We start from the raw sequence: 14,495 nt of genomic DNA, 5'->3' as shown, positions 1-14,495 counted from the left end.
GCAGCAGAATCTATAATAATCAGCAGCAGCAGAATCTATAATCAACAGCAGCAGCAGAATCTATAATCAACAGCAGCAGCAGAATATATAATCAACAGCAGCAGCAGAATCTAAAATCAAAAGCAGCAGCAGAATCTAGAATCAGCAGCAGCAGCAGAATCTATAATAATCAGCAGCAGCAGAATCTATAATCAACAGCAGCAGCAGAATCTATAATCAACAGCAGCAGCAGAATATATAATCAACAGCAGCAGCAGAATCTATAATCATCATCAGCAGAATCTATAATCAGCAGCAGCAACAGAATCTATAATAATCAGCAGCAGCAGAATATATAATCAACAGCAGCAGCAGAATCTATAATCAACAGCAGCAGCAGAATCTATAATCATCATCAGCATAATCTATAATCAGCAGCAGCATAATCTATAATCATCATCAGCAGCAGAATCTATAATCAAAAGCAGCAGCAGAATCTATAATCAGCAGCAGCAGCATAATCTATAATCAGCAGCAGTAGCAATAGAATCTATAATCAACAGCAGCAGCAGCAGAATATATAATCAACAGCAGCAGCAGAATCTATAATCAGCAGCAGTAGCAATAGAATCTATAATCAGCAGCAGCAGAATCTATAATCATCATCATCATCAGCAGCAGCAGCAGCAGCAGCAGCAATAACAGCAGTTTAGCAGATCTATTCCACCAAGACCAAACACATCAACAGTCATATTCATTACTATGCCAAACAAACACTCTGAGAGTTGTCATGACAGAACTGACAGAACTGTTGAACAAGTACAACACATTTCTCCCAAACACTTGTTGTTTAGCATAGTAGGTTATACATACCACATAATATTAGAATAGGTACCCCTTAGTTTCAAAATACTTACAATATAAATCATTTGTAATGACCCAGGTTGTTACCCCTTTATCCCCTAAATTTAGCATATTGTTCCCTTATAGCTACATACTGTATTGGTACACTATTATTACGAAAGGGTACGCTGTAAATTTGCTTTACTTACACTGTACACTCCGGCTGCACATCTAAAGCGTTACCAAACTGTTTTGTATGTGAATATATTGTAAATATAATTCATTCCTGTGTTCCTAACTGAATTTTCAGCATTTTGCTGCATAAATATTCTGTAACGTTATAAATGTCTTTACTGTGACTTTTGAACAATTTAATGCAGCCTTGTGACATGAAAATAATAATTTCTTTGAAAGAAAATTACTGTCCCCAAACTTTTGAATAGTAGAGTAAATACAGTATATTTATTCATATATAGTATATATATATATATATATATATAATATATATATATGTGTGTGTGTGTGTGTGTGTGTGTGTAACAGGAAACATACTTAAAAGGTTCTCTCAAAGTTATGAACAAACTTTCTTCAAGTGACGTTAATAAAATATTTGTTCAAAGTTATCTGGTCTTTAATAATGTTCTCAAAACATTAGCACAAATTTTTTTTTTTTTTTTTAGAAACATTTTAGTTAATTTTTAAATGTTACCACTTGTTCAGAGAACATTCAATAGTAAAATTCCCATAATGTTTGCAAAATTCAAATCTAATCAAATGGAATGTTTCCTTAACATTTATACAACCAAGAAAAAGGTTTTATGTTATTATGTAATGTTGTAGAGGAACAATCCAGAAGATTAGAAGATTTACCCTCTTCAAGAGTCCCTATAAACTCATCCAGACACACACACTCACCCTGAGCTGTCCAGGGAAAATTTCCTGTTTGCTTTTTTACTTCCCATCACGCGTGAGATCCAGACGTGTTTCCACTGAGCGTCGGCCTGCAGATCTGTGCATTATATCCATCAGTCAGATCTCATTGCAGATAGTAGAAACTGTGACCACGCCCTCCTGACTGAGCCACGCCCACCAGACACAGAGCCACACCCACCTGACAGAGCCACGCCCACTTCAAGACTCAGCCACACCCCGCCAACCGTCAAGTCAAGTACCCTTCATTTATACAGCACTTCAACAATATATATTGGGGTGGTGATGGCGCAGTGGATAAGACACATGGCTTTGGTGTGAGAGACCCGAGTTCGAATCCACTGTGAGACACCAATGTGTCCCTGAGCAAGACACTTAACCACTAGTTGCTCCAGAGGCGTGCGACCGCTGACATGTATAGCAATTGTAAGTCGCTTTGGATAAAAGCATCAGCTAAATGAATAAATGTAAATATATGTTTCACAGCAGCTTTATGGAGATTACAGTAACAGAGATTGTTTAGGCTTTACAGCAGCTCTAGAATAAAGTTATTGTCCAGCTAAAGTTAGTTTTGATTGATTCACTTCCGTTGTAAAGATTACTTGTCTGGCAGCGTAATACAGAATTATTAGTTGTTTCCACAGATCTGTGTGAACTGGAATCTGTAGAGAGGAGAAGGGAAAGCGGTGGCTGTGTCTGAAACATGGAAAATCTTGGCATCTCAGGCAGTTTTGGATTAAAACTTTGTTTTGTTACATGTCAGTGTTTCTTGATCATTAAAAGTGATGTTAACCGGAACCTTCATATAAAACACAGTCTGAATGAGCGGCACTGTTTCAGATGACACCCATGTGGGTTGGTTTGCCCCGCCCACCGAGCCCCCGAGGGCCCGCCCACTGAGGCCACGCCCACCAGCCCACTGAGGCCCCGCCCACTGGATCAGTATGTTCTTCTAAAGCACATGACCGGGGCGCAGCTGCATGGATCAGGTGTCACACAAACACAAACTCATCAGGTCTGGATAAAGCAGATGCTATCAGACACACGAGAGACGATGATGAAACAATGATCTCTCAGGAATTCACAGTCACTGTAGAAGAAGAACGAGAAAGTACATGAGACTCTACAGGAATACATGACAAACACACTTATGAATTCATTAATTTTATGTTTTCATTCTTTCAGCTGGTCCATCAGATGACATTAATATTATTATCATTTTTCCACCAGCCACACTGACAGGTTTGTGGGATATCAGGGACACAACCGTCCCAAATTCAGATACAAATACCAATCAGATACAGGTACGTTAGGAGACAGGAAGTTACACAGATACAAACAGGATGTTCCTCTACATATGTCAGAATTACTTCATGTTCCAATGAGGACAATTATCACACACACACACACACACACACACACACACACACACGCACGCACACAGACAGACAGACAGACAGACAGACAGACACACACAGACACAGACACACACACACACACACACACACACACACTTACAGATGTCATATCAATCACAAGTTCAGTATGAAGTACCACAAGGCTCAGTACTAGGACCGTTGCTGTTTACTCTGTACATTACACACACACACACACACACACACACACACACACACACACACACACACACTAGAAAACTAAACTAGAGGTATTTCGCATTTCATGGAAGGAGAGCTCGACTGCATACAGAGAGGCCTTAAAAGCTGCTAGATCTGCTTATTTTCAACCCTATTAGAAGAAAATAAACACAACCCTAGGTATTTATTCGAAACAGTGGCTAAACTAACAAAAAATAAAGCTTCAACTCCGGAAGTGTCCAAGCAACACAGCAGTAATGACTTTATGAACTTCTTTACTTACAAGATTGATAATATTAGAGAGAAAATTATAACTATGCAACCGTCTACTACAGTATCGCATCAGGGAGTGCATTGTAGTCTCCCTGAGGAAAAACTCTGTTCATTCGTTGCTATAGGAGAGGAAGAATTGTCTAAACTCGTTAAATCATCTAAATCGACAACATGTATGTTAGACCCTATACCGACTAAGCTACTGAAAGAGATGCTTAGTTCCAGAGGTCATAGATCCTCTTCCTAATATCACAATGATTTCCCTCGTGTGTTAATATTTTTCCTTGTAATTATGTATGGTTTGCAAAAATGGGAACTGCTGCGTCTGTGTATGAGAGAGGCAAAGTGTATGCTGTTGTGCCCTTAAAATAGCATCTGAATTACGCGCCACTGACTTTAGACTTTTCCTGGTTTGTGGCGGAATTGTTTTCTGGAACTGCAAAACAACACCAGGGAACATTTGCGCCGGGACACGCCTCCTCTTTCCGCTGAACCGCCCCGGGAGCGCAAGTTCATTCCCTGATTTACCAACGTGCGTCTGTGGAGGGAAGAGTCCGCTGTGCGTCGGGAGCAAGATGGGAATGATACATGCTTCGGTCGGTGTACAAAGTCAATTGCGCTGGGTGCAAGATAGCGCCCTTAATATTCATATAAAAGGCCACATCTGGCCCACACACAGCAAGCCACAACTCCCACTAAAACCAGCCTGATGTGTGTGGCCCATGTGGCCTTTTCCGTTGCCAGAACTGAGGCCCGGATATGTATGCTATCTGGGCGGTGTCACACACACACTTACAAACCTGGAGGAACTCGAACATGATCATCACTGGTCGTGTGAATGCTGTGAATGCCAAACCAGTGTGTGTGTGATAATGTGTTCCTCATGATGATTTTCAGTTCTCATTGTGTTCAACACACACATTATGAGTTCAACTGGTTTGTCAGACGGATGGCTGAGTCACGCTGAACACAATATGATCATAATTACAGGTTTTAACTGTAATACATGATGTGCTTCCTCAGTGTTTCTGTCCTGTTTTCCAGCACTAATATATAAAGATTCTTAAATCAAGACACATTTACTGGAGAAGAAGCAAAATGACTGAAGATATTAAGTAAAAAAATTTGTCAAAATGACGTTTTTGGTTAAAACAAGAACAAATATCTGCCAGTGGAGTCAGATAAATAATCTTAATTTAAAGGAAAACAATAAGTTTCTGAAACATGGTCTTTAGTCTTTAGTCTTTATTGTCCTATAAGGATATTCTTTTTCACACGTCATTGTTACATTCCATGCAGGATGTACACAGCCTCATACATATAACGTATAACATATAACATATAACACCCCCCAATGGGTAGTGTCACGGGAAGGTGGTTGTTATCTGAGAAAAGGGTTCTATGTAGAACATTACAAGATTCCATCAGGACCTTCACATACAGACACTTTCAGGGGTTCTTAATCTGAAGTACAGTTTATGACTTTAACAGCTAGAAAAACATTTAATAACCTGTTAAACAGGAACGTATTATGCAGTCATGTAAGACATTTCTTCTCATATAGAACCTTTATAAGCATTATTTAAAATAGAGTCAAGAGTTCTATATTGAACCTTTTCTAGTTCGCATATGATTAATATGACATCATATTATTTAAATGGCGTTTTCATGGCACATAAAGTTCAACAACATGAACTTTCACATGGTCTGTTTTTATCTTGTGAACAGGAATCCTTGAAGATCTGGAGATTTCAGTGAGCCGTCTGAACCGGATCGGTTACAGAACCAGCAACAGCAGGTTTAAGATGAGCATGTGAGATCAGTGCTGGGATTAAACACTCGTCTGCCACACGTGTATGTGTGTGTGTGTGTGTGTGATGACGCTCACAATCACAATAATGATAGTTCATATCTGGAGGCTTTTCAGCTGATGATCTCAACATACATCTCAATATCAATATACTGGCGCCGTTGTACTGTGGCTGCCGTCGCATCATCCAAGTGGAGCTGCACACTGGTGCTGGTTGAGGAGAGAACCCCTGACATGATTGTAAAGCGCTTTGGGTGTACAGTAGTACATATGAAAGCGCTATATAAATGCCTCATTCATTCATTTATTCATTCAATCAATCAATCAATCATTCATTCATTATCTGTGTAAAGTGTGCATTTACTGAATGAGCACTGTGCCACTGTTCATCCGACTGTTTTTACTGCTTTTACAGCCAGCAGCCATATCACCCTGTAGCCCAAGACTGGTTGCCCACTGAAGCTAAGCAGGGCTGAGCCTGGTTAGTACCTGGATGGGAGACCTTCTGAGAAAACCAGGTTGCTGCTGGAAAAGGTGTTAGTGAGGCCAGCAGGGGGCGCTCACCCTGTGGTCTGTGTGGGTCCTAACGCCCCAGTATAGTAATGGGGACACTATACTGTCAAAGAGCACCGTCCTTCGGATGAGATGTTAAACCGAGGTCCTGACTCTCTGTGGTCATTAAAAATCCCAGGATGTCTTTTGAAAGAGTATGTTGTAACCCTGGCATCCATGAGTCTTGTGTGATCTCTTGTGACCTCGTGTGAGTCTTGTGTGACCTCGTGTGATCTTGTGTGATCTCGTGTGAGTCTTGTGTGATCTCGTGTGATCTTGTGTGATCTCGTGTGACCTCGTGTGAGTCTTGTGTGATCTCGTGTGATCTCGTGTGATCTCGTGTGATCTCGTGTGAGTCTTGTGTGATCTCGTGTGAGTCTCGTGTGATCTCGTGTGAGTCTTGTGTGACCTCGTGTGACCTCGTGTGACCTCGTGTGAGTCTCGTGTGACCTCGTGTGAGTCTTGTGTGACCTCGTGTGATCTCGTGTGAGCTCATGTGACCTCGTGTGATCTCGTGTGAGTCTCGTGTGAGTCTTGTGTGATCTCGTGTGACCTCGTGTGAGTCTTGTGTGATCTCGTGTGATTTTGTGTGACCTCGTGTGAGTCTTGTGTGATCTCGTGTGACCTCGTGTGAGTCTTGTGTGATCTCGTGTGATCTCGTGTAATCTCGTGTGATCTCGTGTAATTTCGTGTGACCTCGTGTGATGATGATGATGATGATGATGAATTTTATTTATAATTCACTATACATTTGACATCAAATCTCATAGTGCTTACAAGAAAAAAAATAAAATTAAAATAAAATAAAATAGAAACAAAACAAAACAAAACAATAAGATAAAAATCAATACGCAGACACTTAAAAACACATAAAAATACTTAAAAATACGCTTTTCTAAAAGATAAGTTTTCAGCTCTTTTTTAAAAACATCCGTAGTCTTGGGAGTTCTGAGTTGTTCCGGAAGGGCATTCCATAGACGAGGGGCGGATGCTTTAAAAGCCCTGTCGCCCATAGTCTTGAGCCGTGTCCTAGGTGTAACCAGGAGATGCCGTTTGCCTGCTCTGGTCCGGGTGGAAGTGTGTAAGGAAAGGAGATCAGTGAGGTATGTGGGGGGCGCACCATGCAGACAGTGGTGAGTGTGTAGGAGGATCTTATATTCTATACGGAAATAAACAGGGAGCCAGTGTAGGGATTTTAGGATAGGGGTGATGTGCTCGTGTTTCCGCACCCTCATTAGGACCCTGGCAGCACTATTCTGCACAAATTGGAGCTTTTGAAGGCTCCTACCAGGGATTCCCCACAGGAGTGCGTTACAGTAATCCAGCCTGGAGGAGACAAAGGCATGGACGAGCTTCTCTGCAGCTGGGAAGGAAAGAAAGGAACGCAGTTTGGAAATATTACGGAGGTGAAAAAACGAGGTCTTACAAATTGAGGTGACATGATTGTCAAAAGAAAGGTATGGGTCAAACTTGACCCCAAGGTTAGTAACGGAGGGAGAGAGGGGAATAGTATTGCCGAGAAAAGAAACAAGTGTGATAGGTGACGAACGTAATTGGTGAGGCGTTCCAATTTGAATGGCTTCTGTTTTAGAGCCATTCAGCTGCAGAAAATTTTGATTCATCCATGCCCCGATCTCCTCCAGGCAGGAGGTGAGGCGGGAAATGATGGCAGAGGGGGAACCGGAGGGAGTGATATGAAGATAAAGTTGTGTGTCGTCAGCATAGCAATGGTAGTGAATTCCATGCCTGCTGATGACACTACCAAGGGGAAGCGTGTAAATAGTAAAAAGGGTTGGACCGAGTACGGATCCCTGGGGGACCCCGCAGGTGACAATGTGAGGTGAGGATTTTGCCTCCCCCAAGGCTACACACTCAGTCCTATCTGTAAGATAGGAGCGAAACCATTGTAGGGAAGTGTCGGAGAGACCAATATAGTGCTGAAGTCTGTGAAGGAGGATACGATGATCAACAGTATCAAATGCAGCAGAGAGGTCGAGGAGGATAAGCAGAGAAGTGGAACCAGAGTCAGAGGCCATAAGGAGGTCACTAGTCACTCTGAGGAGGGCTGTCTCTGTGCTGTATTGAGAGCGAAAACCAGATTGATATTTATCGTACAAACCTTTAGAACTGAGGTGGGTATGAAGCTGGGAGGAAACCACTTTTTCTAGCACCTTTGAAATGAATGAGAGGTTAGAGATGGGTCTGTAATTTGACAGAGGTTCAGGATCTAGGGTGGGTTTTTTAAGAAGAGGTTTAATAATAGCTGTTTTTAGAGCTATTGGAACATTTCCTGTTTTCAGTGAAAGATTTATCAATTTAGTTATAAGAGGGCTAATGGAAGAATGGTGGGTTTTGAGCAGAGCGGTGGGGAGGGGATCAAGAGAGCAAGTGGATGATTTAGATTTACGGATAATAATCTCCACCTCCTGCTGCGTTGTAGGTGAAAAATTTGACAGTTTTTGCGTGATCAGTACTGTAGGGGTGTCAGGAGTGGGACAAGTGAGAGGAGAGAGAGCTGAACGGACAGTCTATTTTGGAAATGAAAAAGTTCATAAATTTATTGCAATTTGAGTCGGTATAGCTGTAGAATGATGGAGTCTGTGGTTTGAGAAGGTGGTTAATTGTGGAGAACAATTTTTTGGAGTCGCCTGCATTGTTGTTAATCAGCATGGAATAATGCTGTGACCTAGCCTTTGAGAGAGCTCTAGCATAGGCCCTACGATGCTCTTGATAGGCCAATTTATGCACCGTCAAGCCAGATTTTTTATAGGTCCGCTCCAGGACACGACCAGACTGCTTCATCTCTCTAAGTTCTCCTGTGAACCAGGGTGCGGACCTAGAGAAAGTGACAGTCCGGCTTTTAACTGGGGCATGACTGTCCAGAATGGAGCTAAGGCTGGTGTTGTAAAAATTCACAAGTTCATCCATTGATAAATCTGGGGAAGGGGAGAGAAGATGTAACTCCTGACTAAAAGTGATAAAGTCGATGTTTTTGATATTTCGAAAAATCATCTGACGTTTTAGTTTATGAAAAGAAAATGACAGTGGAATTTTGAATAATGTTGCCAGATGGTCAGAGACACCAACATCATACACCTCAAGGCCAGTAACTGTGTGAGTCTTGTGTGATCTCGTGTGACCTCGTGTGAGTCTTGTGTGATCTCGTGTGAGTCTCGTGTGAGCTTGTGTGATCTCGTGTGATCTCGTGTGAGCCTCGTGTGAGTCTTGTGTGATCTCGTGTGACCTCGTGTGAGTCTTGTGTGACCTCGTGTGAGTCTTGTGTGATCTCGTGTGACCTGGTGTAATCTCGTGTGACCTCTTGTGAGTCTTGTGTGATCTCGTGTGATCTTGTGTGATCTCGTGTGATCTTGTGTGATCTCGTGTAATCTCGTGTGAGTCTCGTGTGATCTCGTGTGAGTCTCGTGGGACCTCGTGTGATCTTGTGTGATCTCGTGTGAGTCTCGTGGGACCTCGTGTGATATTGTGTGATCTCGTGTGAGCTTGTGTGATCTCGTGTGAGTCTCGTTTGATCTCGTGTGAGTCTTGTGTGATCTCGTGTGATCTCGTGTGAGCTCGTGTGAGCTCGTGTGATCTCGTGTGATCTCGTGTGAGTCTTGTGTGACCTCGTGTGATCTCGTGTGAGTCTTGTGTGACCTCGTGTGATCTCGTGTGACCTCGTGTGAGCTCACGTGATCTCGTGTGAGTCTTGTGTGATCTCGTGTGATCTCGTGTGAGTCTTGTGTGACCTCGTGTGATCTCGTGTGAGTCTTGTGTGATATCGTGTGATCTCATGTGAGCTTGTGTGACCTCGTGTGATCTCGTGTGAGTCTTGTGTGACCTCGTGTGATCTCGTGTGACCTCGTGTAAGTTCGTGTGATCTCGTGTGATCTCGTGTGATCTCGTGTGACCTCGTGTGATCTCGTGTGAGTCTCGTGTGATATCGTGTGATCTCATGTGAGCTTGTGTGACCTTGTGTGATCTCGTATGAGTCTCGTGTGAGTCTCGTTTGATCTCGTGTGAGTCTCGTGTGACCTCGTGTGATCTTGTGTGACCTCGTGTGATCTCGTGTGTCTTGTGTGATCTCGTGTGAGTCTTGTGTGATCTCGTGTGATCTCGTGTGAGTCTTGTGTGATCTCGTGTGACCTCGTGTGAGTCTTGTGTGACCTCGTGTGACCTTGTGTGATCTCGTGTGAGCTTGTGTGATCTCGTGTGACCTCGTGTGATCTTGTGTGAGTCTCGTGTGATCTTGTGTGATCTCGTGTGATCTTGTGTGAGTCTCGTGTGATCTTGTGTGATCTCGTGTGACCTCGTGTGAGTCTCGTGTGATCTTGTGTGATCTCGTGTGATCTTGTGTGAGTCTCGTGTGATCTTGTGTGATCTTGTGTGAGTCTCGTGTGATCTCGTGTGATCTTGTGTGAGTCTCGTGTGATCTTGTGTGAGTCTCGTGTGATCTCGTGTGATCTTGTGTGATCTCGTGTGAGTCTCGTGTGAGTCTCGTGTGATTTTGTGTGATCTCGTTGACTGTGCTCTGTAGAACACACAGTAGAGGTTTCACAGCAATGTCAAAAAAAACAAAAACATTTTTGTTCCCCAAAGAACCTGTCACCCAAAGAGAGTGTGTGTGTATGTGTGTGTGTGTGTGTGCATGTTTGTGTGTAGTAGAACTACCTAATGATGAAATGTGACCTACCAGTGATCATGATTCATCCACTCAGTTTGATCCCACTGATGTATAAAAATGAACATGGAATTGCAGACGATTGAAACAAGAGACGACACACACACTTCTTCAGGTCAGTATATCCAGTCGTTCTGTTTTAATACAAAGTCGACATATTATCTACACAATATGATCTGAAATCAGTAAGCAGAGAAAAGTGAAGCACTACGTAGTCATCAGCTCTCGGCCCTCATTCCCTCATTCCCTCGTTCCTTCATTCCCTCATTCCCTCGTTCCTTCATTCCTTCATTCCCTCGTTCCCTCATTCCTTCATTCTCTCATTCCTTCATTCCCTCGTTCCCTCATTCCCTCGTTCCTTCATTCCCTCGTTCCCTCATTCCTTCATTCCTTTATTCCCTCATTCCTTAATTCCCTCTTTCCTTCATTCCCTCATTCCCTCGTTCCTTCATTCCCTCTTTCCTTCATTCCCTCGTTCCCATTCCCTCGTTCCTTCATTCCCTCGTTCCTTCATTCCCTAGTTCCCTCATTCCCTCGTTCCTTCATTCCCTCGTTCCTTCATTCCCCTCGTTCCTTCATTCCCTCGTTCTTTCATTCCCTCGTTCCTTCATTCCCCTCATTCCCTTTATTCCCTCGTTCATTCCCTCATTCATTCCCTCGTTCATTCCCTCATTCATTCCCTCGTTCCTTCATTCCCTCGTTCCCTCCTTCATTCCTCTCGTTCCCTTCATTCCCCTCGTTCCCTTCATTCCCCTCATTCCTTCATTCCCCTCGTTCCTTCATTCCCTCCTTCATTCCCTCGTTCCTTCATTCCCTCCTTCATTCCCCTCATTCCTTCATTCCCTCGTTCCATCATTTCCTCGTTCCTTCATTCCCTCCTTCATTCCCCTCGTTCTTTCATTCCCCTCGTTCCTTCATTCCCTCATTCCCTCGTTCCTTCATTCCTTCGTTCCTTCATTCCCTCGTTCCTTCATTCCCTCGTTCCTTCATTCCCTCGTTCCTTCATTCCCTCGTTCCTTCATTCCTTCGTTCCTTCATTCCCTCGTTCCTTCATTCCCTCGTTCCTTCATTCCTTCATTCCCTCGTTCCTTCATTCCCTCGTTCCTTCATTCCCTCGTTCCTTCATTCCCTCGTTCCTTCATTCCCTCGTTCCTTCATTCCCCTCTTTCCTTCATTCCCTCATTCCCTCGTTCCTTCATTCCCTCATTCCCTCATTCCCTCGTTCTTTCATTCCCTCGTTCCTTCATTCCCTCGTTCCTTCATTCCCCTCGTTCCTTCATTCCCTCGTTCCCTCGTCTGATCAAGTGTTGCTTTGACAGAGGATTGTGGGATTATTCCTGTGCTTTCGTCTTCAAAGGAACTTTTTAATTAGAGAGAATATTTGAATGGAAACATCAGTCGTAAATGTGCTTTAACTTGCAGAGAGAAACTCTGCTGAAGAAGACCAGTGTCGAGCAGATGCTGAAACTGACACAACATGATCACTGATACGCTCATATTTGCCAATATTTGATATTAGATTCACATTGATAACCACGTTCACTTTGGCCGATTCACAGGAGCGTCAGTTTATAACGTGCTGACAGGATGGAGAATCAGTTCAGCAGTTCTGTGTAGAGGCGTGGTCACATGAGTCAACTTTTGTTAGGAAATTATATTTTGTCAATAGTTTAGTGAAAAAATGATGTTCTTCCTCAGTGTTTCTGTCTCGTTTTCCAGCACTAACATCTAAACATTCTTAAATCAAGAGACATTTACTGGAGAAGAAGCAAAATGACTAAAGATAAAATGTATCAAAATGAAGTGAGTTTGTGTTTAAAACAAGAACAAATGTCTGCCAATGGAGTCAGAAAAATAAACTTGTTTTCTCTTTGAATTAAGAGTATTTTTCTGCCTCCATTGGATATTAGTTCTTGTTTTAAACACAAACTCACTTCATTTTGATGCATTTTTCATTTTTAAACATCTTCAGTCATTTTCTTATATCTTGATTTAAGAATGTTTGTACTGGAAAACAAGACAAAAACATCTTTTGCGATGTAATTTCAGCAGTTTTTGCACATTTCCACAATTAGTCTAATTCTGACTAATTCTAAACTGTTAGTGAAATCTAGGGAAATAAGGAAATCTTCCGCTAAATTCACATGTATTCCGAGTGAAACGAAAAATCCACACGTGACCACGCCTTAAATCTCAGTAAATGTATCGTCCATACATCACATTTCAGCCAATCATGTTAAGGTGGTATTACCCTGCTGGTTTAGTGCAGTTTACCACGGTGTGCAAGACCGGATGCGTATCTGGTGCTCTTTAACCCCGCGTGTGCTTGATCTCGCCTCGTCTGACTGATAATGCCGATGAGAACCATGTGACGTCTCAGAGCTCCAGCGATTGGCTGAGGTTTGGGCTCTGAGGACCGTTGGCTTCTCTAGAACAATCAGTGCACAGGAAATATATAAAATATCTGAGAGGGTTTACGAAGCACAACACTGTACATCTGAGCCATGTACAGTCACATTAGCCAACTACACCACAGCTCACAAATCATGGTGCCATAAAAATCATGTAACTAAATTGATCCTTAGAAATTCAAGCATATCAACAACAAAATGAAATAAAAAAATCAGGTCGATTAAATATTTGACAACAACGATAATAAGGCTCACTTCACGTCTCGAACCGGCTGGTTTCCCGCGCTACTCCTAAACATCACGCCTTCGCTAAACTAAACATGACGGGAAGAGTTTGGCGAGTGTGTTCCAGATTTGACCGGATGTTTCTAGCGTTTGACTGCTGGAAACACTGGGGAACGATCCGCCTTTCCTCCTAGAACGTGTGTGTGGAATCATTGATACGTTCTGGGATGAACGTCTGGTTGCGCAACAGCTGAAAGAGCAAAAGAACATGATACAGACACGAGATTGAAGCCTTGAAACTCGCTCGCCTCTCAAACACGCGAAAGCAGCAGAAAGTCTTGTAGAGACACAAACACAGTATTCACAGGAGTGTGTCCGCCTCGCTCCGTTAGGCACAGACGGTGGGAGATCTCGTTTAATTCAACTCCCGCTTAATCGTCCCGATGGCAACGATCCCGTCATTCACACGAACGAACGAACGAACGAACGAACTCACGTCTGACGTTGGCAAAGACAGTTCGAAGAAACTCCCACTGAAGGGTGCAGCAATAATCCAGGCTTTTGATTTCATAGTTTCTTGTTGTTGTTTTGCTTTAAATAGATTTTTTTGTACATGTAATATTTTCCTCTTCATCCACGGTTTAATATTTCTAGAAAGCCGACCACAACATTAATATCAATAAGTGAACACTGAGGTAATAGTTTGCGTCTCTGGTGTGTGGGTCCTCTGCGAGGGTTTGGGGAAGGTGTTCCTCACATGTTCTTGGCGTTCTTCTTCTCTTATGTTGCATAGTGATCAAAACTTCCAAGGTACTCGAGGCCGGCCTGATAGCAGAACTGATACTCGTCCTGCGAACACACACACACACAGATCTGATCACATGACTGCAGGAGACGAGGTCATCAACAGGACTAAAGTCACCTCGAATAAGAGTTAGTTGATCATCTGATTATCCTTGTTCATCACTAGTGCATTATATTCTCTGTTTCATAGACTAAAAAGATAACAATAAAAGTGAGTGGTGCTTGAAGTGGCAAAACTCTGCACTAGGGTGCTCTGGGTGGTTGCTAGGCCGTTGCTATGTGGTTGTTAGGCAGGTGCTAGGGTGTTGTTAGGATGTGGTGGGTGTTGCTAGGGTGTTTTGTGTAGTTACTGTGGTGTTATGAGTGATTGATAGGGCATTGCGACATATAGTAGC

At 42.8% G+C, this 14,495-nt stretch overlaps 2 protein-coding genes across 5 annotated transcripts in view; both read right to left on the bottom strand.

The window, feature by feature from the left end:
• LOC130069782 (GRAM domain-containing protein 2B-like) overlaps positions 1-1,823 on the bottom strand; it is a 45,703-nt gene extending 43,880 nt beyond the window's left edge. For all 4 annotated transcript variants that reach the window (XM_056233890.1, XM_056233892.1, XM_056233891.1 and 1 more), the window contains exon 1: positions 1,738-1,823. In XM_056233890.1, coding sequence (XP_056089865.1) covers positions 1,738-1,784 — 47 coding nt within the window. In that variant the 5' untranslated portion in view covers positions 1,785-1,823. The remainder of the gene's footprint in view (positions 1-1,737) is intronic.
• Positions 1,824-14,038: 12,215 nt separating this feature from the next.
• ptprsb (protein tyrosine phosphatase receptor type Sb) overlaps positions 14,039-14,495 on the bottom strand; it is a gene marked incomplete at its 5' end in the record, with an annotated part of 47,945 nt that continues 47,488 nt past the window's right edge. The window contains one exon of the mRNA XM_056233896.1: positions 14,039-14,145. Within this exon, the coding sequence (XP_056089871.1) occupies positions 14,077-14,145 (69 nt within the window). The remainder of the gene's footprint in view (positions 14,146-14,495) is intronic.

Source organism: Rhinichthys klamathensis, unplaced genomic scaffold (genome assembly GCF_029890125.1).
Source record: "Rhinichthys klamathensis goyatoka isolate OS25496 unplaced genomic scaffold, OSU_Roscu_1.1 h1tg000379l_1, whole genome shotgun sequence".
NCBI lineage: Eukaryota > Metazoa > Chordata > Actinopteri > Cypriniformes > Leuciscidae > Rhinichthys > Rhinichthys klamathensis.
This window is presented reverse-complemented; position numbering and strand designations above follow the sequence as displayed.